At 36.6% G+C, this 24,910-nt stretch overlaps 1 protein-coding gene across 1 annotated transcript in view; it reads left to right on the plus strand.

The window, feature by feature from the left end:
- Nucleotides 1-24,910, plus strand: part of LOC122687963 (disintegrin and metalloproteinase domain-containing protein 5-like) — a 127,111-nt gene that overhangs the window by 13,585 nt on the left and 88,616 nt on the right. The window contains exons 6-10 of the mRNA XM_043893725.1: nt 327-501; nt 1,618-1,683; nt 18,940-19,011; nt 19,210-19,373; nt 20,160-20,241. Coding sequence (XP_043749660.1) covers nt 327-501; nt 1,618-1,683; nt 18,940-19,011; nt 19,210-19,373; nt 20,160-20,241 — 559 coding nt within the window. The remainder of the gene's footprint in view (nt 1-326; nt 502-1,617; nt 1,684-18,939; nt 19,012-19,209; nt 19,374-20,159; nt 20,242-24,910) is intronic.

Here is a 24,910-nt window from a genome sequence, read left to right on the forward strand (position 1 = left end):
GTCCTCATTTTGCTCCCAAATAAAACTTACCTTGCAGCTCTCTCATTGTGCATTTTTTTTAAGTTGACAGATGCATGCCATTAACACTAATTTCTTTTAAGATAATAAAAATATTTCTATTGGAATATTTGTAATAAAAAGCCAGACATATGCTGTGTTATTACTGTCCAGTTCTAGAATAATACCTCAAAGAATAAAGAGATAAATAGAAAAACCAAGGTGACTTTAAATGTAAAAAAAAAATTGTTTTTTGGCCAACATTTCTTATTAGAATTACAGTTCCAGTAGAATAATTTCAGATTTGTTTTGATTATTTTACCATTCAGGGGAACACTGCAGTTTCAAAACATCTCATATGCGGTTGAACCAGTTGAGTCTGTATCAGGATTCATGCACATGATTTATGAAGAAAAAAGTGATATAAATCCTATCCCTCTGTTACTGAAAAATGACACTTACAGCTATGAGAGCTCACAGTATAAAGTCAGAAAAAGTTCAGAAGTAAGTGTGGACTCCTTATTATAATATATTCTGTGTAACATTATAAAATGAAAAATACTTGCAGAGCAAAATTTGGTGACTTGTAAATTTTATTTTACTTTTTCCTGATGGCATTTCATGATTTTCAGATAGATGCAGAATGAAATTTTTTGCTATGCTTCTTGTTAGATGAAAGTTTAGCAAAAACTTAGGTAATTGATTTTGGAAACTGTGAATATAAAAATAAATAAACCTAAAAGCTAATTTTCATATGTGGACATTTGGATAATTAATGTAAATTCTTCCTTTTCCTGAATTATTCTCATAATTTGAGTGAATATGTGATCTGAATTTCTAAATGAGTCTTTGTTATGTGAGAATTCAGAAATGAGTAGTAATAGTTAGTGGCTTGCAAAAGGTATGTGTAAAGCAAGCTGATGAATTCTTCCTCCACAAAGAGCTGTAAGCTGCCATAAATAACATTCCCGGATCCAGTGAGCTGTCAGTGATTGTAAACTTTAGTAATATTTTTCTAAACCACATGGTTTGTCAAAAGTAGTTTCTAATAATTGATAGCAAAAAATCTGCCCACATGAAAGATTTCTATGAAAAATGCTCACAAGGCTAAGGAAAGGAAGGCTTCCCTGGTGGCCCAGTGGTAAAGAATCTGCCTGCCACTGCAGGAGACAAAGGAGACACGGGTTTGATCCCTGGGTAGGGAAGATCGCCTGGAGAAGGCAATGGCAGCCCACTCCAGTATTCCTGTCTGGGTAATCCCATGGACAGAGGAGCCTGACAGGCTACAGTCCGTGAAGTCACAAGGAGTTAGACACCACTGAATGAGCGCACAAGCAAAGGAAAATTTTATGTTATAAACTTAATATTTCTCATATCAGCTACTGTAAAAATCAAATTATGCCTGGGGATCATATAGAGTGCTGAATCTCACTGAAAATTCTTATTAACCATAGGCATATTTTGGACTGGAATTTTCTGAATAGTACTTAAAATTTGTATTTGGAAATCACCTTAATATATAATCAGTAGCAACATGTCTCTCAGTTTATCTCTGAACATAATTTCAATAGAATGTACATTTTTACAAATTTCTCAGGAGTCATGTTATATGTTTTTCAGAGACTTGGCCATGCCAAATTATCCTCCCGATACATTGATATGTATATTGTTGTGGATAAAAATCTGGTAAGTTTTTTCTTTTTTTTTTGCATTTATATTTTTAAATGATTTAATAATTGTCTTAACTTGATTTCAATGATATAATGAAAATTTAAAAACCATTTTCTGATAAATGTTTATTTTGCTTTTACCATGAATGAATTCTTAAAAATTGTGACTATACCGTTTTTGTTAATTCATTTATTTTGTATTATAGGCACTCTTAATCGCTTTTGTAAAGTGAACTATCTTTTCATTTTTTAAAGCTTGCCCGCTAGTTTTCTTTCTTTTTTTTTTTTCCAGAAGGGCTACATCCTCAATGGAAATGTAGATTAGAATTCCTCCAAACTCTCAAACCCCACATACAATAATATTTAATTTCCTCAGCTTAATTGGAAGAGTGAAAAGTGAAGTCGCTCAGTCGTGTCTGACTCTTTGTGACCCCATGGACTGTAGCCCACCAGGCTCCTCCGTCCGTGGGATTCTCCAGGCAAAGAGTACTGGAGTGGGTTGCCATTTCCTTCTCCAGGAACTCTTCCCAACCCGGGCATAGAATCCGGGTCTCCTGCATTGAAGGCAGACGCTTTACCATCTGAGCCAGAAGATTAGTCTACTATAAAAAAAATATGCCACTCCTTTTAAGCAAAAGGAGAAAATGAGTTATCTGTTTTGTTCTAGCTAAGTTCTAGGTAAACAAGTTATGTTTTGTTCAACTAAGTTCAAGGTCGATGAAATGACAATTCTCATAATGAGGATGCATGACTGTACTTCAGGGTTTAGGTTTTAAGCTCATACAACATAAGTGGTTAGTAGAGTCTAAACCAGAAAGCTACATTTGACCTAGGTTGGTAGATTTGAGGGCAGCTGATGGAAGCAAGTCATACTTTTCTCTGGAGGAATGCAAGTTCAAGCAGGATTCCTACAGATGAATGTCAGCCATATATGAGCTCAAAATCCATAAGAGATTTAACCACCATATCAAGGGTTAGCAAAACAAATCACACATTAGACTCAGAAAACGTGTAGATACTAAAATTTTAAGATATAAGTTATGAAATATATTTTTTCCCAGTAGGAAGTCATTGATTCTGGAGCAGTATATATGAGTCAGGGAAGCTGAGCTAACTCTTGGCAGAGGTCACAGAGACTGAAGTGCATGACTCATTAAAAAATGGAGGATTTTTTTATCATGGCTAAGGTGACCAACACATACTCTAAAATCATATTTCTATAAAATTACAAAGCAGTTCAAAGTAAGAGAGCAAAATTTTAAGCACAATTAGCATAAGGAAGGCAAAAAAAGGAAAGAAAAATGTTGTATATTAAATATTGTGTAAATATGAGACAATTTAAAAGCTAAGATTAAGATAAAATATTTCAAGTAAAATATATAAATAACTGTAGTAGATGTAGAGGGACTGAGTACTGCAGTTAAAAGCCGGTGTTAAGGCCTTCCCTGGAGGTCCAGTGTTTAAGAAACTCCCTGCTAGTGCAGGGCATGTGGGTTTGATCCCTGGTCTGGGAAGTTCCCACATGCTGTGGCGCAAACAAGCCCTTGTGTCCTGAAGCTACTGAGCCCACACCCTAGAGCCCGTGAGCTGCAACTACCGAAGCCCACAAGCCTAGAGCCTGTGCTCCACAACAAGAGAAGCCGCCCCAGTGTGAAGCCTGCACGCTGCAGTGAGAGAGTAGCCTCCACTAACCGTAACCAGAGAAAGCCCGCACAGAGCAACAGAGTCCCAATGCAGCCAATAAATAAATAAATAAAATCTGATGATAAGGTTTAATTAAAAGAAAAGAACAGAGTATGATGCAAGACATACATGCACATAACACACATACATACCTACGTATACCCTCTGCTTACAACTGACATATCAAAAATAATATGGTATGTCATGAAAGTAGAAGGCTATAAAACTATACCGTAAAAACAGAAATTCTAAAATCAAAGACAAAGTAGACTTTAAGGTAAGTGTAAGTTGTCTCTTACTGTGTGGCATACCTCTCCAAAATTTAATGGTGTAAACCGGTAGTTGTTTATTTATTTGATTGGAAGCCCAGAGACCTTTTTGGACTTTCATCAGACCCTTTTATCTAATCTGGTGGCCTTTCATTAATACAGCGATCTTAAAACCTTTATAGTCGTCTTTCTTTCTTTCTTTCTTTTTTTTTAAACGGGATGATTTTTTAACCACCTTTTTTTCCTCACACAGAAAATGTTCTTTATTATGATACAGCTAAAAAGGTTTCAACAACTTCATTTAAGCAAAATATATGTTGCTATGTGGTTACCTGTGGCAGGTTTGAGAATTGACTGTGATCTTCATGAAGCCCAGTGGGGAGCTTGCAAAAGATCTCTTAGTGCCTTTTCTTGAAATAGCCCACCAGTGTGAAATTACTCACTTCTCTGTTTCCTAATGAAAGAGTACAGAGTTCATTTTATTTGTTTAGCATAATGTCCTAAACTTTCATTTATGTTGTAACATGTGGAATTATGTCCTTTTTTAAGGGTGCAAAATGTCCCATTATGTCCCCCTATACAATATTTTCTTTATCCAGTCACCTATTAATGGACTTTTGACTTTCTTCCACTTTGCTGTTTTAAGTAGTGACGCAAGGAACATGTGTGTGTAAATATCTCTTTGAGATCTTTCTTCTTTAAATGTTTGATAAAATATGTTAGTGAATCTACCACATCTTGGATTTTACTTTATTACATGGCTTTTGATTACTGGTTCAATCTAATTATTGATCTAGTCACATATTTAATATTTTTGTGTATTTCAGTCTTGGTTGGTTAGGTTTCTAAGAATATATCTTGGCTTTTCCAACTGAACTGAACTGATTCATAGTAGTCTCTTAAAATCCTGTTTATTTTTGTGATATCCATTGTAATGTCTTCTTTTCATTTTTAATTTTAGTTTTCTGTATCTTCACTTAAAATTTTATATTGAAGTATGTTGATTTTAAATGTATTAGTTTTGGGTGTACAACAAAGTGATTCAGTTATTTATATATATATGTATATCTATTTGTTTTCAGATTCTTGTCCCATATATGTTATTATAAAATACTGAATATACTTCCCTGTGCTACATGGTAGGCCTTTGTTGATTATCTGTTTTAAATATAGTATGTATCTGTTAATCTCAACTTCTAATTTATTTTTTCCCATCTTTCCCCTTTGATAGCCATAAGTTTGTTCTGTAAGTCTGTGAATGTAGTTTTGTTTTTAAAATGAGTTTATTTGTATCTTTTCTTTAGATTCCACATGTATAATATTTGTGTTTCTCTCTCTAACTTACTTAGTATAATAATCTCTTGGTCTACCCATGTTGCTGCAAATGGCACTAGTTCAGTCTTTTCATGACCGAGTAATATTACATTGTATATATGTACAATATCTTCTTTATCCATTCATCTATTGATGGGCATTTAGATTGCTTCCATGTCTTGATTATTTGTAAATAGTGCTTCAGTGAACATTATAGTGCATGTATCTTTTTGAATTAGGGGCTTCCTAAGTGGTTCACAGAGAAGGAAATGGCAACCCATTCCAGTACCCTTGCCTGGAAAATCCCATGAATGGAGGAGCCTGGTAGGCTACAGTCCATGGGGTCTCAGAGTTGGATGTGACTGAGCAACTTCACTTTCTTTCTTTTCAGGTGGTTCAGTGGTAAAGAATTTGCCTGTCAATTTAGGAGATGCAGATTCCATCCCTGTGTTGGGAAGATCCTCTGGAGGAGGAAATGGCAACCCACTCCAGTATTCCTGCCTGGAGAATCCCATGGACAGAGGAGCCTGGTGGGCTACTGTCCATGGGGTTGCAAAGAGTTGGACATGACTGAGCGACTAAGATTTCCACTTAATGATGTAAGAAGGTCCCCTTTCCTCCACACCCTCTCCAGCATTTATTGTTTACAGACTTTTTGATGATGGCCATTCTGACTGGTGTGAAGTGATGCCTGATTGTAGTTTTGATTTGAATTTCTTTAATAATTAGTGTTGAATGTATTTTCATGTGCCTCTTGGCCATCTGTATGCCTTCTTTGGAGAAATGTCTATTTAGATCTTCTGCCACCTTTTGATCTTGTTGTTTATTATTTAGATACTGAGCTGTGTGAAGTGTTTGTGTATTTTGGAGATTAACCCCTTGTCAATCCCATCATTTGCAAAAATGTCCTCCTGTTGTGTGGGCTGTCTTCATTTTGTTGATGGTTTCCTTTGCTATGCAGAAGCTTTTCATTTTAATTAGGTCACAATTCTTTATTTTTGCTTTTATTTTCATTACTCTCAAGGGTGGATACAAAAGGATATTGCTGCAATTTCCATCAAAGAGTTCTCTGCCTATGTTTTCCTCTAAGAGTCTTATAGTATCTGCATGCTATCTTTTACATTTAGGTCTTTAATTCATTTTGAGTTTATTTTGCTGTGTGGTTTTAGTGAGTGTTTAAATTTCATTCTTTTACCTGTGGCTGTCCAGTTTTCTGGATGAAATATTTTTGAAAATGGAATATTAAAGTTTCTAAGTATTGTACTATTGTTTATTTCTCCTTTTTAGTTTTGTTTATATTTGCTTTATATATTTATATACTCTGATGTTTTGTGCATAAATACTTATAATTGCTATATATTCTTGATGGATTGATTGCTTTGTCATTGTGGAATGCACTTCTTTGTCTGTGTTACCATTTTTAGCTTAATTTTTATTTCATCTGAAATGAGTTTATTTGTCCTTGATTCTTTGTGGTTATCATTAGCTTGTAATTTCTTTTTCCATCCTTTCCCTCAGTATATTTTTGTCTTTAATGTTGAGTTTCTTATTGGCAGCATATTATTGGCTCTTCTTTTTTTTCCATTCAGCCATTCTCTGTCTTTTTATTAGAGAATTTAATCCATGTACATTTCAAGTAATTATTGATTAGTAAAGACTTACTACTACCCTTTTGTTAATTATTTTCTGACTGCTTTGTAGAGCTATCATTTCTCGGCTTTTGATCTTGTATTCTTTTGTGATTTGATGACGTTTGGTATTGCTTTGACCATTTCTGTCATCATTCTTTTGTCTATTATAGAAATTCCCCTACATATGAATGAGTTCCATTCCAAGAGCACATTCCCAAGTCCAGGTAGTTCTTAAGTCCAACAAAGTTAGCCTAGGTAGTACTGTACTCTAATAGGTTTATAATACTTTTCACACAAATAATACATAACAAACAAGCATAAAAATAAAACATTTAAAACCTTATAGTGGAGGACCTTGAAAAGTATAGTAGTACAGTACAAGAGCTGGCATATAAGGGCTGGCATCCAGTGAAGAGGCAAGAAGAGCTGCTGACTGGAGGAAGAAGGGGCAGTGGGAGACGGTGAGCGGACGGGTCATCAGCAAGGAGATGAAGGGCAAGCTGCAGCTTCACTCATGCCTGACGTGATGGCACAGGTCCTGGTTCTTTGCTGGATTCAACTCTATCTACCCTTTTGAATAAATGATCCAGTGATGTCTAGGTTCGGTTCAGCTCAGTCGTGTCCAACTTTGCGACCCCGTGGACTGCAGCACTCCCGCCTTCCCTGTCCATCACCAACTCCTGGAGCTTGCTCAAACTCATGTCCATCAAGTCGGTGATGCCATCCAACCATCTCATCCTCTATCGTCCCCTTCTCCTCCTGTCCCTAATCCCCGCCAGCATCAGGGTCTTCTCCAATGAGTCACCTCTTCGCATGAGGTGGCCAAAGGATTGGAGTTTCAGCTTCAGCATCAGTCCTTCCAATGAACACCCAGGACTGATCTCCTTTAGGATGGACTGGTTGTATCTCCTTGCAGTCCAAGGGACACTAAAATGTGTCTGGATATACCCCTATTTGGGATCTTTTGAGCCTCCATGATGTGGATGCCTATTTCCACATGTTTGGGAAGTTTTCAGTTATTACTGGCTTAAATATACTTGCGGTCCATTTTTCCTTTCTTTCTCATTTCCCATATTGTAGATAGTCTTTCTTTTTATTGTTTTCCATTAGTGTCATAAGCTTTCTTCATTCTTTTTCATTCCTTTTCTCTCTGAATGGATAACGCTGGATACCCTGTTTCATAGATAACTGTTTTTTTTATTCTGCATGATTGAGTCTGTTGTTGAAACTCTTTTGGTTTCTACAGTTCAGTTATTGTATTTTTTCAGCTCTAAGATATCCATTTGTTTTTATTGTTGTTTTTGTTTATCTCTGTTTCTTAGTTGAAAACTTTCTTTGCTCATGTATTGTTTTTCTAATTTTGTTTAGTTGTCTTTGTGTTCTTGTAGTTCTCTAAACTTTTTAAAGATGGTTTTTCTGATTTCTTTGAGAGCTTATAGATCTCCATTTCACTGGGATCAGTTATGGGAACTTTGTTAATTTCCTTCAGTGGTGTCATGTTTTCCTGAAATTTTTTTTTTTTTTTTTTGATTCTTGATGCCTCACATGATATCTGAGCATTTGAATTAGCTACCTCTATTCCACACTTTTCTTGAAGAGATATCTAGTCTTTCCCATTCTGTTGTTTTCCTCTATTTCTTTGCATTGATTGCTGAGGAAGGCTTTCTTATCCCTCCTTACTATTCTTTGGAACTCTGCATTCAAATGGGAATCTCTTTCCTTTTCCCCTTTGCTTTTCACTTCTCTTCTTTTCACAGCTATTTGTAAGGCCTCCTCAGATAACCATTTTGCCTTTTTGCATTTCTTTTCCATGGGGATGGTCTTGATCCCTGTCTCCTGTACAATGTCACGAACCTCTGTCCATAGTTCATCAGGCACTCTTGTCTATCAGATCTAGTCCCTTAAATCTATTTCTCACTTCCACTGCATAGTCATAAGGGATTTGATTTAGGTCATACCTGAATTGTCTAGTGGTTTTCCCTACTTTCTTCAACTTCAGTCTGAATTTGCCAATAATGAGTTCATCATCTGAGCCACAGTCAGCTCCCGGTCTTGTTTTTGGTGACTGTATAGAGCTTCTCCATCTTTGGCTGCAAAGAATATAATCAATCTGATTTCAGTGTTGACCATCTGGTGATGTCCATGTGTAGAGTCTTCTCTTCTATTGTTGGAAGAAGGTGTTTGCTATGACCAGGGTGTTCTCCTGGCAAAACTCTATTAGCCTTTGCTGTGCTTCATTCCATACTCCAAGGTCAAATTTGCCTGTTACTCCAGGTGTTTCTTGACTTCCTACTTTTGCATTCCAGTCTCCTATAATGAAAAGGATGTCTTTTTTGGGTGTTAGTTCTAGAAGGTCTTGTAGATCTTCATAGAACCATTCAACTTCAGCTTCTTCAGCATTACTGGTTGGGGCATAGGCTTGGATTACTGTGATATTGAATGGTTTGCCTTGGAAACGAATAGAGATCATTCTGTAGTTTTTAAGATTGCATCCAAGTACTGCATTTCGGACTCTTTTGTTGACTATGATGGCTACTCCATTTCTTCTAAGGGATTCCTGCCCACAGTAGTAGATATAATGGTCATCTGAGGTAAATTCACCCATTCCAGTTCATTTTAGTTTGCTGATTCCTAGAATGTCGATGTTCACTCTTGCCATCTCCTGTTTGACCACTTCCAATTTGCCTTGATTCATGGACCTAACATTCCAGGTTCCTATGCAATATTGCTCTTTACAGCCTCAGACCTTGCTTCTATCACCATTCACATCCACCACTGGGTATTGTTTTTGCTTTGGCTCCATTCCTTCATTCTTTCTGGATTTATTTCTCCACTGATCTCCAGTAGCATATTGGGCACCTACTGACAAGGGAACATTTCATGCAAAGATGGGTTTGATAAAGGACAGAAATGGTATGGACTTAACAGAAGCAGAAGATATTAAGAAGAGGTGGTAAGAATACACAGAAGAACTGTACAAAAATGATCTTCATGACGCAGATAATCATGATGGTGTGATCACTCACCTAGAGCCAGACATCTTGGAATGTGAAGTCAGGTGGGCCTTAGAAAGCATCACTATGAACAAAGCTAGTGGAGGTGATGGAATTCCAGTTGAGCTATTTCAAATTCTGAAAGATAATGCTGTAAAAGTGTTGCACTCAATATGCCAGAAAATCTGGAAAACGCAGCAGTGGCCACAGGACTGGAAAAGGTCAGTTTTCATTCCAATCCCAAAGAAAGGCAATCCCAAAGAATGCTCAAACTACCACACAATTGCACTCATCTCACATGCTAGCAAAGTAATGCTCAAAATTCTCCAAGCCTGGCTTCAACAATATGTGAACCATGAACTTCCAGATGTTCAAGCTGTTTTAGATAAGGCAGAGGAACCAGAAATGCCTACATCTGCTGGATCATCGAAAAAGCAAGAGAGTTCCAGAAAAAACATGTATTTCTGCTTTATTGACTATGCCAAAACCTTTGACTGTGTGGATCACAATAAACTATGGAAAATTCTGAAAGAGATGGAAATACCAGACCACCTGACCCACCTCTTGAGAAACCTATATGCACGCCAGGAAGCAACAGTTAGAACTGGACACGGAACAACAGACTGGTTCCAGATAGGAAAAGGAGTACGTCAAGGCTGTATATTGTCACCCTACCTAGTTAACTTATATGCAGAGTACATTATGAGCAATGCTGGGCTGGAAGAAGCACAAGCTCGAATCAAGATTGCTGGGAGAAATATCAATAACCTCAGATATGCAGATGACACCACCCTTATGGCAGAAAGTGAAAAGGAACTAAAAAGCCTCTTGATGAAAGTGAAAGAGGAGAGTGAAAAAGTTGGCTTAAAGCTCAACATTCAGAAAACGAAAATCATGGAATCTGGTCCCATCACCTCATGGCAAATAGATGGGGAAATAGTGGAAACAGTGTCAGACTTTATTTTTCTGGGCTCCAAAATCACTGCAGATGGTGATTGCAGCCATGAAATTAAAAGACGCTTACTCCTTGGAAGGAAAGTTATGATCAACCTAGATAGCATATTAAAAAGCAGAGACATTACTTTGCCAACAAAGGTCCATCTAGTCAAGGCTATGGTTTTCAGTGGTCATGTGTGGATGTGAGAGTTGACCTGTGAAGAAAGCTGAGCGCTGAAAAATTGATGCTTTTGAACTGTGGTGTTGGAGAAGACTCTTGGGAGTCCCTTGGACTGCAAGGAGATCCAACCAGTCCATCCTAAAGGAGATCAGTCCTGGGTGTTCATTGGAAGGACTGATGCTGAAGCTGAAACTCCAATCCTTTGGCCACCTCATGCGAAGAGCTGACTCATTGGAAAAGACCCTGATGCTGGGGGGGATTGGGGGCAGGAGGAGAGGGGGACGACAGAGGATGAGATGGCTGGATGGCATCACCGACTTGATGGACATGAGTTTGAGTAAACTCTGGGAGTTGGTGATGGACAGGGAGGCCTGGCGTGCTGCGATTCATGGGGTCACAAAGAGTCGGACATGCCTGAGCGACTGAACTGAAATGAACTGATTCCAGACTTTATAGACTCCTTTTGGCAGAGATAGTCCTTCACCATTAAAATTAGTTTGAGGCTTTGGGAATGTCGGCAGGTAGGATCTTTGGGTAAATGGTGTTTGCAGTAAGACTCTATTTTTGGGTGAGGCTACTGCCTGAGGGCTGAGGTCATGGGTGGGGTGCTGGCTAGGAACAGTAGTATAGGATTCCTGGCTTACTTCTCTGTCCAAGTGTGGCTATAGGATTGGGGCTCCACAGCTGCCTGGATTCTCTAGTCAGGCGTCCTAGATGGTCAGGACTAGGTCTATACTCAGCAGTAGGCAGGTCTATGAATTAGCTTCCCTAATCTGGTGTGCCAGCAGAATGAGCCCCATGGCCTCCATGGCTCATGCTAGATGACCTGAATCAGACAACACTTTGCTCTGAATTCCCTGGTCAGATAAGGCTACCAGTTTTGATCTGCAAAAGCAGAAAGCTATGAGCTGTGTTCTCTGTTCAGTACTCCCATAAGCAGTGTTATGATACGTGCTACACAGCCTCCTGTATACTCAGGTGTGGTCCCTGAACTGCAGGCTGTGTTCCGAAGTGGGCTGGGCTATGAATTCGTTTCCCTGCCTGGGTGAGGTCCCTCCACAAGTTCCAGTTCCAGCCAGCCTTTTCTCAGGGGATCAAATTAAGCAGAACTATGCACGGTGTTCACTGACCTGGTGGGCACTGTAATTGTGCAGACCGATAGGAGACTGGATGGGCTCTGTCCTCAAGGACTCTTCTAAACTGGAGTTGTAGGGTGTGCTGTGCTATGCTTAGTGTCTCGGTCGCGTCTGACTCGTTGAGACCTCATGGACTATAACCCACCAGGCTCCTCTGTCCATGGACTATAGCCCACCAAGCTCCTCTGTCCATGGGGATTCTCCAGGAAAGAATACTGGAGTGGGTTGCCATGCCCTCCTCCAGGGAATCTTCCAAACCCAGGGGTCGAATCCAGGTTTCCTCCATTGCAGGCAGTTTCTTTACCATCTGCGCCACCAGGGAAGCCCAGGAATACTGGAGTAGGTAGCCTCTCCCTTCTCCAGGGGATCTTCCTGACCCAGGAATCAAACTGGAGTCTCCTGCATTGCAGGTGGATTCTTTACCAGCTGAGCTACCCAGAAAGTTGCAGGACGGGCTACACAGATTCCCAGATCTCCAGTTAGGTTTCCTCATCAGACTAGGTGAGGCTGTATTTAACTTCGGGTGGTGGTATAAATGAGTTCCCTGCCCAGTTAGGGCTGCAAAACAAGCCCTGGACTGGAAATTGTATTTTTGGATCAAATAAGAAAGACTGTACTCTAAAATTCCCTGGACACTCAGGGCCATTGCCTTGGCTCTGCAGACAAGAGAGCCACTGGCTGGGCTCTCTGCTCAGGTACTACTGTAATTGGAGCTGCAGGGTGGGCTAGTGAGATTCCCAGAAGCTCTGGTTAGGTTTCTCTGTTGGCAGGGTTGGAGGTTGTTTTCAGTGTTAAGCAGATCAGTGGATTAGCTTTTTGCCCAGAGATATTTTATATTTGATGTTATGTATTATATATAATTAGATATGACATATAGATATTATGTCACTTATGTATAGTTAATACTTATGGCACAAATGTTATTTATTATTCCTGTTATATATTTAATGTTATTGAATAAATGTTAAGTTTCTTGAGCATGTTAATGGTATAGTACACAAACAGCAGAAAGTCCTTATTCTTAAGAACTACATGCTGAAGTGTTTTTAGCTTACTGTTATATGTAATTCAACAAAATGAACAATGTATGCCCAGTTCTGCATCTATAGACAGGTAGAGGAAGGTATATAGAAAGAATAAATGGTAGCAAATATTAATAATAAATTAAACTAGGTGAAGGTTATATGGATAGTCCTTGAATTTTAAATTTTTTGTAGATTGATTTTTTTTTCAGAATAAAAAGTGAGCACTATTTGTCAGAATTAATGAATCCTTAAAATGGGATACATGGAACAATGGACTGGTTCAATCTTGGGAAAGGAGTACAAGGCCATATACCATCACCCTACTTATTTAACTTCTATGCAAAGTACATATGCAAAATGCCAGACTGGATGCATCACAAGCTGGAATCAAGATTTCTGGGACAAATATCAGCAACCTCAAATGCAGATGATACAACTCTAATGTGGTATCAAAGAAAGTGAAGAGGATCTAAAGAGCCTCTTGATTAAGGTGAAAGAGGAGAGTGAAAAAGCTGGCTTAAAACTCAACATTCAAAACACTAAGATCATGACATCGTTCCCATCTTCTCATGGCAAATAGAAGGGGAAAAAGTGGAAAGAGAGACAGGTTTTATTTTTTTGGGCTCCAAAATCACTATGGACCGTGACTGCAGCCATAAAATTAAAAGACACTTGCTCATTGGAAGGAAATCTATAACAAATCTAGACAGCATATTAAAAGGCACAAGCATCACTTTGGCAACAAAGGTCCATACAGTCAAAGCTATGGTTTTTCCAGTAGTCGTGTGCAGATGTGAGAGTTGGACCATAAAGAAGGCTGAGCACAGAAGAATTGGTACTTTTGAATTGTGGTATTGAAGATTCTTGAGAGTACTTCACGGGGATCAAGCCAGTCCATCCTAAAGGAAATCAACTCTGAATATTCATTGGAAGGACTGATGCTGACGCTGAAGCTCTAATACCTTGGTCATCTGATGCAAAGAGCCGACTCACTGGAAAAGACCCTGATGCTGGGACAGATTGGAGGTAAAAGGAAAAGAGGGCAACAGAGGATGAGATTGTTAAATAGCATCACCGACTCAATGGACGTAAGTCTGAGCAAACTCCAGGAGATGGTGAAGGACAAGGAAGCCTGGAGTGCTGCAGTCCATAAGGTGGCAAAGAGTCATCACAGCTTAGTGACTGAACAACAACCAAAATAGGAGAATTTAATTGTATATAAATCATATCTCAATAAATTTGATCTAAAATTTTGAGTTGGGTAACACTAAAAAACACATACTTCAAAAAACTGTATACCAACTTTATCACTATGTCATACAGAAAGAAGAATGCAATATATGCATTATCGGTTAGCAGAAAGTGGTACTGCCTTATTTATATAACCATATTCAGTATCTTCCTAGTAAGAGTTATATGCATTTTGGAAAAAAGAACTCTAGTGAATCCTCAAAATTTTTGATTGTCACCTCATAAGCAACTGAGGCCTTTTTTTGTGTAGGTGAATCCAGTTGTTCAATATTTAAACTATCTGAATATAAAATACTGAAGGTATAACCTTGAAATCATATAGAACCTATCTGCTTAAAATATCTTATAGCAAAAATCAAAAGGAAATACCATGTGGGCGTGAACAGGAAAAATAGAAAGCTATAAATCAGCTTCATTTATTACAATAATGGAATGGATTAAATATTTCCATTAATGTGCAAAGAATCTCAATTTAGATGACATTTGTGAGACAGTTTAAAAGTAGCACTATTAGGTATAAAATATTTTTTAAAAGACTAGCAAACATGTCAAGATTAGCTGTTAAAAAAAGAAAATCCAGATGATATTACTAACAGATAAAGTTTGTGATAGAACAGTGCAAGTAGGAGAATGAAAGAAATATTTTATATTGAATGTTACAATTCAAATTAAAGATGAATTTCTAATAATGAGCATTTAGTAATGAGTAAATTATGATGAAAGTATAAAAATAAAACCTCTGATAGTAATCAGAAGAATCTAAGAAAAACTAAAGAGTGTGTGCATGTGTTGTGTGTGTGTGTTAGGCTTTAACAGATAGATAGGAAATAAATTTTAACATATAAAGATCAAATTATCAGCTTGCTTTACTAAACACTTACTGACCTTTTTACTTTATGAATGGGTACCGTGCATGCATGCTGTTTCTTCAGTAGTATCCAACTCTTTGTGAGCCCATGGATTGTAGCCCGCCAATTTCCTCTGTCCGTGGGATTCTCCAGGCAAGAATACTGGAGTGGGGTGCCATGCCCTCCTCCAGGGGATCTTCCTGACCCAGAGATCAAACCTGCATCTCTTGCATCTCTTGTATTGACAGGTGGGTTCTTTATCACTAGTGCTACCTGGGAAGTCCATTAATGGATACCAAAAACATACACTGAAATGTCTATAGATTATATATAGAAAATACATGCAAATGTAGTCATCTCTTGGTCACAAGGAAAACACCAATAGTTTTATAAAAGTAAAAACCAATTTGCAAAAACTATCATAATATATTAAAACAATAGGGAATAAAGAGGTAAGGGAAAATTAATACAACTTAAAAATTAAATACAATTTTGAGTAATTTTTCAAGACAGAGAAGAAAAACTATAGTTATTAGATATTTAATGTTGTGGGCTTCATTGGTGGTTCAGACAGTAAATAATCTGCCTGCAATGCAGGAGACCCAAGTTTGATCCCTGGGTTGGGAATATCTGCTGGAGAAGGAAATGGCAACCCACTCCAGTATTCTTGCCTGCAGAATCTTATGGACAGACAAACCTGGAGGACTACAGTCCATGGGGTCTCAGAGTTGGACACGGCTGAAGCAACTTAGCACATAATAATATTTAAAAAATTTGGAAGATATGTATTACTTGAAAGAGGCTAAGTTGTGCTATGGTAAAAAATATCCTCCAAATCTTAATGGCTAACCATAGTTTAATTTTCATTCATTCAATCCGTGTCAACCATGCTTCTGGGTGACTCTCCAGGGCAGCAGTTTTCCATGTGTTGGCTCAGTACTAGAGAGTGCTTAGATATTTTGGCATTTCTAGATTGATTGTTTCTTTTCCAATTGCCAAACCCATAGAAGTGCTGATTAGAGAGATGTGAGCTACATTAAGGAAATGCTTCTCAGAAGTGACATGCATCACTTTTGCCCTCATTGTCTTGGCCAAAGTGAATCGGCTGGTTGTGCTTGTCTTTAAAAGAAGCGTTCTTGAATTAGATACTACACTTGATCTTAGCCAAAATGAACATGAAATTGAGCAAATTTTGGAAGATGTTGAGGGACAGGTAAGCCTGGTGTCCATGAGGTTGCAAACAGGTGGACATGACTGGGCGACTGAACAACAACTTGAGTTAAAAGAGAACTGAATATTGGTAAACAGGAATAATGCCTGTCGCAGAGGATAGCATCAAAGCTAAACAGTGAGGAAATTCATATTCTTAAATAGTTTCTATTAGAAAAATAAGAATGAAAAAATTTGAATGAAGCTTTCAATTTGAAGTTTTAAAGTTGTTTGAAGTTGTTGAAAAGATGAATAGGCAGAAAGTGTAATTAAGCGAAAAGACAAAACATGTTATGGTATTAAAAAGGGTTAAGATGGTATAACTGGGGCCTTGGGGGAGATTAAAACAAACAAACGCAAATTTCACAAATTCTCCAACGGAGATAAGAATTTAAATCTTTGTATTGTACATCCTGATAGTTCAGATGGTAATGAATCCGCCTGCAATGTAGGAGACCCCTTTTCAATTCCTGGGTCGGGTTGATCTGCTGGAGAAGGGATAGGCTACCTGCTCCAGTGTTCTTGGGCTTCCCTTGTGGCTCAGCTGGTAAAGAACCCACCTGCAATGTGGGAGACATGGGTTCGATCCCTGGATTGGGAAGATCCCCTGGAGAATGGAAAGACTACTCATTCCAGTATTCTGGCCTGGAGAATTCCATGGACCGTATAGTCCATGGGGTTTTGATAGCTTATGGTGAACGATGTCGGATTTGTGACCTCCAAAGAAGATTTAGCTTCGGGACCAGTGACCAAGCTTTATCACTCAAGAGCTTTTGCGTAGCAGAGTTTTATTAAAGTGAAAAAGGGACAGAGAAAGCTTCTGACACAGACGTCAGAAGGTATGCCCCCCTCACTAGTGCTACCAAGGGAGTTACATACTTTTTAAATTAGTTATTACAATAAATCAGAAGGATGTCTCACGGTTGTAAAGATCTTACTAGACACACTCCCTTAATTTACATTTTAAGATAACAGGATTAGCCAGAAGGTTTTCAGGAAGGAGAAACTGTCCTCAAGCTGAATATACTGTTGTTATATAATCCTTAGTACAGAGTTTAAACTGAGTTGTTTGGTGTGTAATCATCAGGCTTAAAGAAAAAAATGTTTTATGTAACTAAGACTAAGGAATGTAGAGAAAAAAAGATGTTTGTCCTTTCCTCCTCCTTGAGAATTCCAGACCCCATCTCCTCCTCAGGGACCCCGGACTTCTTATCAACTAGCCTAGGAACTGACTGTCAGTTGCAGAGTTGGACACGACTGAGTGATTTTCACTTTCACTTCACTTTCATTGTACATCTTAACACAGTCAAACCCAGGTGGTGCTAAGGGTAAAGAACCCGCCTGCCAATACAGGAGACATCAGAGACGCAGGTTCGATCCCTCGGTTGGGAAGATCTAGAGGAGGGCACTGGCAACCCACTCCAGTTTCCTTGCTTGGAGAATCCTATGGACTGAGGAGGCTGGAGGGCTGCAGCCCATAGGGTTACAAAGAGTCGGACATGACTGAAGCAACTTAGTACACATGCATGCATATGTCAATTATATTTCAAGAAAATGAAAATATAAGAATTTGAATGGATCAATTGCCAGTGTTAAATATAGATAATTTTAGAGGAGAGTTTTAAAAAAATGTTTTAGGAAAATATAATTCATAAGCTAATATAATTCTAGAGTGTAGAAACAACAAGCAACTTAATTTTAGGTAGTGCTTTAATATATAGTAAGCAACATTCATTTGCTCAATTCTGATAAAGTATGCATGCATACACACATGACCCATAAGGCCATATTTCTGAAAACTACAAACTTCTAAACAAAATATTGTATTACCTTTGCTAGTATATTAATAAAATGTAATGTTTTATTCGAGGAATATAATGATGGCTTAATATTAAGTAATAATGAAGTGTATTGCCTCAATACGTCAGAAGACAAAAATGATTATTATTTTGGTATGCTTCCGAAAGGCTTTGTATAGAAATTCAACTTTATTTTCAATAAGTTTTACAAATGGGAATATTTATAAGTGTTTCTCAACATAATCTAAAATATCCATCTTAAGCTGGACACCATTTAATGATGAACTATTTGAGAATTTCCAGTGAAAAATCGTGAACAAAGTTCACATTTCTGATATCACCATTGTTTTTTAACGTTTTCCTGGCATTTTTAAGCAGTTAGACATAGAGCTGATTGGAATAAAGAAGCATTAAAAATACAAGTTACATGGTGATGTCAGAGGATGTATCCTAACAGTGTCCATGTTATTTAGTAGTAAACCTTTTATTAAAGATTTTCCCTTCTTATGCATACATTTTTTAGTTCATGATTATATGTATTATTTTAGAAATAAGTACATTATGAAATAACACAAAAACTTTTATGATTCAATTTTCATGAACAGTAAATAATGCCACAAGTTAAGTGCATTAGATATTGTTTTAAAACATTATTTACATGGGAACACATGTAAAACCATGGCTAATTCATGTCAATGTAAGGCAAAAACCACTACAATATTGTAAAGTAATTAGCCTCCAATTAAAATAAAAAAAAATCATGTTATTATATATTTTTAGTTATCTATTATGTAAATAACAGATTTAATAATCTATTCAAAGTATTATCCATGCATATGCAAGGTACTATTAATTTACTTATATAAATATAAATAAGCATTTCATGGATTTCAGTTGGAATGTAACCTTCTGGCTACTTTAGTATAAATAGCATATTGTACATGTGTGGTATATTAATAGTATCCATTATTTTTAAATGATAATGTATCTTTTTCAGTTTGATTACATGGGCTCTGATATAAACACTGTAACACAGAAGATTATTCAGATCATTGGCCTTGTTAACACCGTAAGTTTTTAAAACTATTTTAAAATTTTATTTTGTAAAAATATAGGTAATATGAATTGATGTATGTAATATTTTGCCATACTTTTGAAGAGTTTCCACATTCAAAATACTGAATTAAATGTCTTAAATATACCTTTACAAAAATTTAATACAATGTTCAAATTTATATAAAATTTTTCATTTATTTTCTCCATTTAGATGTTTATCCAGTTAAAACTTACTGTTAGAATATCTTCCATAGAGATTTGGTCAGATAAAAATAAAATTTCTATTGAAGGACCTCCTTATAATGTTTTATATAAATTTTTAGACTGGAAGTATAAATTTGCCTCCCGACCTCATCATACTGCATACTTATTTGCGTGAGTATAGTATCTCATATTTCTATAAATAAATAACCTCAAGTGATTTTATATATTAATTATGAAAAATAAGCATTTACTTAATGTATACTGAGTTCTGTAAATTTGGTAGACACCATGGGATGAGGAAAAAATGCAGGTTAAAATCTTTGTCCTCAAGTAGCTAATATGAGATAATACTTAAAAACTTGTATCAACTGACATAAAATTACCTGAAGAAAGTATAGTTACATAAAAGTATTGAAATAACTAAAGGAGGTTAATTATGAGCGACACATTTTTTTTTTAAATTCTCTTGTCTTATAAACTTTTACTGTTATCTCTACATTCTTTTCTCTCTTCTGATTAATTTTTGTGATTTTATTTTCTAATCACATGAATATCTAGATTCTAAGGCAGAGAAAACCTATTTATGCTTAGTAATAGTAATATGCTTAATATTATGTTTAGTGAAAAGATAAATGAGGAGGTCACAGAAAATTGAATTTTTAGGGTCATAAATGTAGAGGGAACCTGAATAAAATTATAAGCATTAGTCAATGGCATTTTGCATAAATTATCATGCCTCATACTTCTTATTATTCTGGATATTTATCAGATTGAGTGTTTACAGATATGTATTGAAACATTCTTATCATTAAAAGTTTGAGAAAAATATATTCAAATAGTAAAATTCAGTGTAGCGTGGTAGTTAGGATATCATATTTGTTAAATAATGTTTGCTGCTGTGAAAATTATTAATAATGCTATTGAAAGGTAATTATAAAGAAAATTGTTATTTTTTAGCTTCAAGGAAAATCCTACTTTTATAGGAGTCACAGTTCCTGGAGAAATATGTAGTAAGATTGCTGCTGGAGGAGTTGCTCTGGTACGTAATTACAAACAAGTTTGCTCTGATTATTCTCATGTTCCAAAATTTCCTAAATATTTCAAGGCATGAGTATATATATTGCTAAGTTGGTTCATCCTTTAATAGTATTATTATTACTAGTTAGGATCATAATTAAAATTAAACTGTATATAATTTCTTTAAAAATAAGAATATTTATAAACTGAACAGATTATAATTTATTGTTTCAAAAATCATTTGGCTTTTGTAAGTTCATTTAATTGTTTTGAGCAGTGGTATGCTTGCATCAATATTTATTATAGAATCAATGCTATCTTAATATTAATTATTAAACATAGTTTCCTCAAAATTAATGACCAGAAACATCAATAAAAAGAAATATCAAATAATAGCAAAATAGCAAAAAAATCATTTTCTTCAAAATTAATAATTCATATACATTCATGTGCTTTTTAAAATAAAGTGACATTGATTATTTTTCTGTTTCAGGGTAACTTATTCAATTCTTTGTTATGTGTTTAGGGGAAGCAGGCTGTTGCTGGAAGGAACAGTCATCAGATATTCATAATCTGTTGTTTTCTACTGAGTTTTATCCCTTTTACAGCAAGCTATATAAAAAGCAGCAAAGGGAGCTAATTACAGTGTTCCAGAAAAATAAGGCTACACTGTGATTTTTATACCGACCCACTTAGATATTTAGTTGCCTTTTAGTAGTGTGTACAGTGATTCAAACTGCCATCCACAGAACAGACAGATTTAAAATCTGTACTGGCAGGTACTTGCTACCACAATTATAAAAGACATATTGATTGATTAGATAAATCTAAAGCCAGTTCTGGAGCTTATTTATTACCATAGCTAAAGAAGAATCAGGTATTTCCCAGGAATTTGTTTTTATTCTCAGTCTTTCCTCTTGGTCCCCTTTCACCCAAAGCCTGAGGAAAGGCCAATATTTCTGTTTTTGTGCCCGCGCCATACTATTCTGACAACTATAGCTTTTTTTTTTTTTTTTCTGTAGTATGAAGTCAAGGAGCCTGATTCCTGCAACTTCATTTTTTCTTTCTCAAGATTGCTTTGGCTATTCAGGGTGCTTTGTATTTCCATAGAAATTGTATAATTTTTTATTATCAGTTCAGTTCAGTCGCTCAGTCGTGTCCAACTCTTTGCGACCCCATGAATTGCAGCACGCCAGGCCTCCCTGTCCATCACCAACTCCCGGAGTTTACTCAAACTCATGTCCATCAAGTCGGTGATGCCATCCAGCCATCTCATCCTCTGTTGTCCGCTTCTCCTACTGCCCCCAATCCCTCCCAGCATCAGGGTCTTCTCCAATGAGTCAGCTCTTCGCATGATGTGGCCAAAGGATTGGAGTTTCAGCTTCAGCATCAGTCCTTCCAATGAACACCCAGGACTGATCTCCTTTAGGATGGACGTTGGATCTCCTTGCAGTCCAAGGGACTCTCAAGAGTCTTCTCCAACACCGCAGTTCAAAAGCATCAATTCTTCGGCACTCAACTTTCTTTATAGTCCAGCTCTCACATCCATACACGACCACTGGAAAAACCATAGCCTTGACTAGACGGACCTTTGTTGGCAAAGTAATGTCTCTGCTTTTTAATATGCTATCTAGTTTGGTCATAACTTTCCTTCCAAGGAGTAAGTGGCTTTTAATTTCATGGCTGCAGTCACCATCTGCTGTGATTTTGGAGCCCAAAAAAATAAAGTCTGACACTGCTTCCACTGTTTCCCCATCTATTTGCCATGAAGTGATGGACCAGATGCCATGATCTTAGTTTTCTGAATGTTGAGCTTTAAGCCAACTTTTTCACTCTCCTCTTTCACTTTCATCAAGAGGCTTTTAAATTCCTCTTCAGTTTCTGCCATCAGGGTGGTGTCATCTGCATATCTGAGGTTATTGATATTTCTCCCGGCAATCTTGATTCCAGCTTGAGAATTTTTTATTATAGTCCTGTGGAAAATGCTGTTGGTAATTTCATAACAATTGTTTCAAATCTGTAGACTGCCTTGGGTATTATAATCATTTGACAATATAGAGTATTCCAATCCAAGAGCATGTTATATCTTTTCATCTGTTTATGTCATCTTTGATTTCTTTTCTGAGCGGTTTTAGTTTTCTGAGTACAGGTCTTTTGTCTCTTTAGGTGGGTTTATTGCTAAGTATTTTATTATTTTTGATGCAGTGCTTGTTGTCATTTGCCCAGCCATGTCCAATTCTTTGCGACCTTATGTACTGCAGCATGCCAGGCTTCCCTGTCCTTCACCATCTCCTGGAGCTTGCTCAAACTCATGTCCATTGACTTGGTGATGCCATCCAACCATCTCATCCTCTGTCGTCCCCTTCTCCTTCTGCCTTCAATCTTTCCCAGCATCAGGTCTTTTCTAATGAGTCGGCTCTTCACATCAGGTGGCCAGAGTACTGGAGTTTCAGCTTCAGCATCAGTCCAATATTCATTCCAATATATCAGTCCAATATTCATTCCAATGAATATTCAGGATTGATTTCCTTTAAGATTGACTGGTTTGATCTCCTTGCAGTCTAAGGGACTCTATACTTTATTCCGTTGATCTTTGTGTCTGCTTTTGTGCCAGTACCATATTGTTTAAATGTCTTATTCAGGCTTAATTGACATATATTATATTAGTTTCAAGTGTAAAACATAGTGATTTGTTATTTGTATATATTGCAAAATGATCACCACAAAAATCTAGTTAATATCTATCACCACAAATAGTTACAGAATTTAATACTGTTTTGATTACTACAGCTTTGTAATATAGTTTGAAATCAGGAAACATGATACCTCCAGCTTTATTCTTTGTTCTCAAGATTTCTTCAACTATGGGGTCATTTGTCTGTCATTCAAATTTTAGGATTGTTTTATTTTGGTGAAAATTGCCATTAGAATTTTGATAGAGGTTGCACTGAACCTGTAGATGACCTTGGGTAAAATGGACATTTTAACAATATTAATTCTTAACAATAATTCTTAACAATATTAATTCCATGAACATGAAATGTCTTTTCATTTATTTGTGTCTTTCTCAGTTTCTTTCCTCATTGTCTTACAGTTTTCAGTGTATAATTCATATCCTTGATTATATTTTGTTCTTTTTAATACAGTTGTAAATGGGAGTGTTTACTTAATTTCTTTTATTGATTGTGTATTATTAATGCCTAGAAACACAACAGACTTTCTTATATTGACTGTGTCTAGAAACTCGACTGAATTAATGTATTAGTTCTAACAGAATTTGTGTGTGTGTGTGTGTGTGTGTGTGTGTGTATGTGTAGTTTTAGGATTTTCTATGTATAATATCTTGTAATTTGGCAATAGTGACAGTTTTACTTCTTGTTTTCCCATTTTGGATGTCTTTTTTTTCCTTATCTCATTGCCCTGGCTAGGACTTCCATACTATGCTGTATAAAAGTAGTGATAGTGAGTATATTTGTCTTATTCTTGTTCTTAGAGGAAAAACTTTTCATCTTTTTAACAGTGAATGTGATGTTAGGTGTGGGCTTGTTGGATGTGGCCTTTATTGCTATATGTTACCTTCATACCCACTTTGTTGAGAGTTCTTAAAAATCATAAATGGATGTTGACTTTTGTCTATTTTCTATTCATTATCCTTGTTCCCTGTTTCTTTTTAAAATCTTCTGTTTTCCTTTTTTTGCCTTCTGTGGTTTTAACTGCACATTTTATATTACTTCATTTTCTCTCCTTTCTCGAGTAGTAATTACATTAAAAAATTTAAGCAGACACCACAGAATTTATAATATATGAATTTACAAGTACTTTTATTGTAATGTAGCTTGAATTAACTACACTAAACTAACTTAAGTAAAGAACAAGCTAATCTACTTTGAAAAATTTTCAGGGTTACCTGGGATATGTTTTCATTAGGTATGGAAATACATGCAGATATGAGAATGGCTGTCATCCAGAAGTTTACCGTACTTACAGTTCCCTAGAAACAAAAAATATGCTGCAGCATTCAGAGGCCACATAAAGAAGCACCAGGTTTGATCAAGAAGCATAGGAGGCAGAGGGAAGTGTGGCCAAGAGCCTCTTATGGTTTCATTGGGAAGAAACAGGAGAGGTTAAACAGGTCTCCAGTTGGCTAGTTTCAACAGGCCATGAGGCATAGAGGCTGTCCTTAGTTGTCTGGTACCTAGCCCCTGGTGTGACCTTGGCAGGTGGATAACAGCCTGGTGTATGTGAGTCTGATAAAGTGAATGCTAAGTTATATGGGCTCTGGATTGACTGGTGTGTGTATGAAAGGTGCATTTGTAGGTGAGTTGTCTACTTTGTGAAGCAATTGGAGAACTCTTAAGAGGGGCAGTTCTCCAAGTTGGTAGGGCCCTAGATATGAAGGCATCAGAATACAGAAAATGTGATATTAATGAAGTTAGTCCTATTGTGCTTTGAAATGTTATCAAACTTTTGGCATAACAGAAGAAGAGACTTTTAGAGCTTAGGGCATAAGTTTTGCTAAACAGCATAGAAAACATTTTCTTATGAGAGTTAAAAGGAGAAACGCAAGTAGAAGTGTAAGGATTTCTTGTAGGCCAACCTGTAACTAAATTTCGCATTTGTATGATGTTAGCAAAAGAAATATATCTGAAATTTCTAGAGTCTCTAACAGTGTTTGTGCAGTTATAAATGGT

The sequence above is a fragment of the Cervus elaphus genome, chromosome 32, assembly GCF_910594005.1.
Source record: "Cervus elaphus chromosome 32, mCerEla1.1, whole genome shotgun sequence".
NCBI lineage: Eukaryota > Metazoa > Chordata > Mammalia > Artiodactyla > Cervidae > Cervus > Cervus elaphus.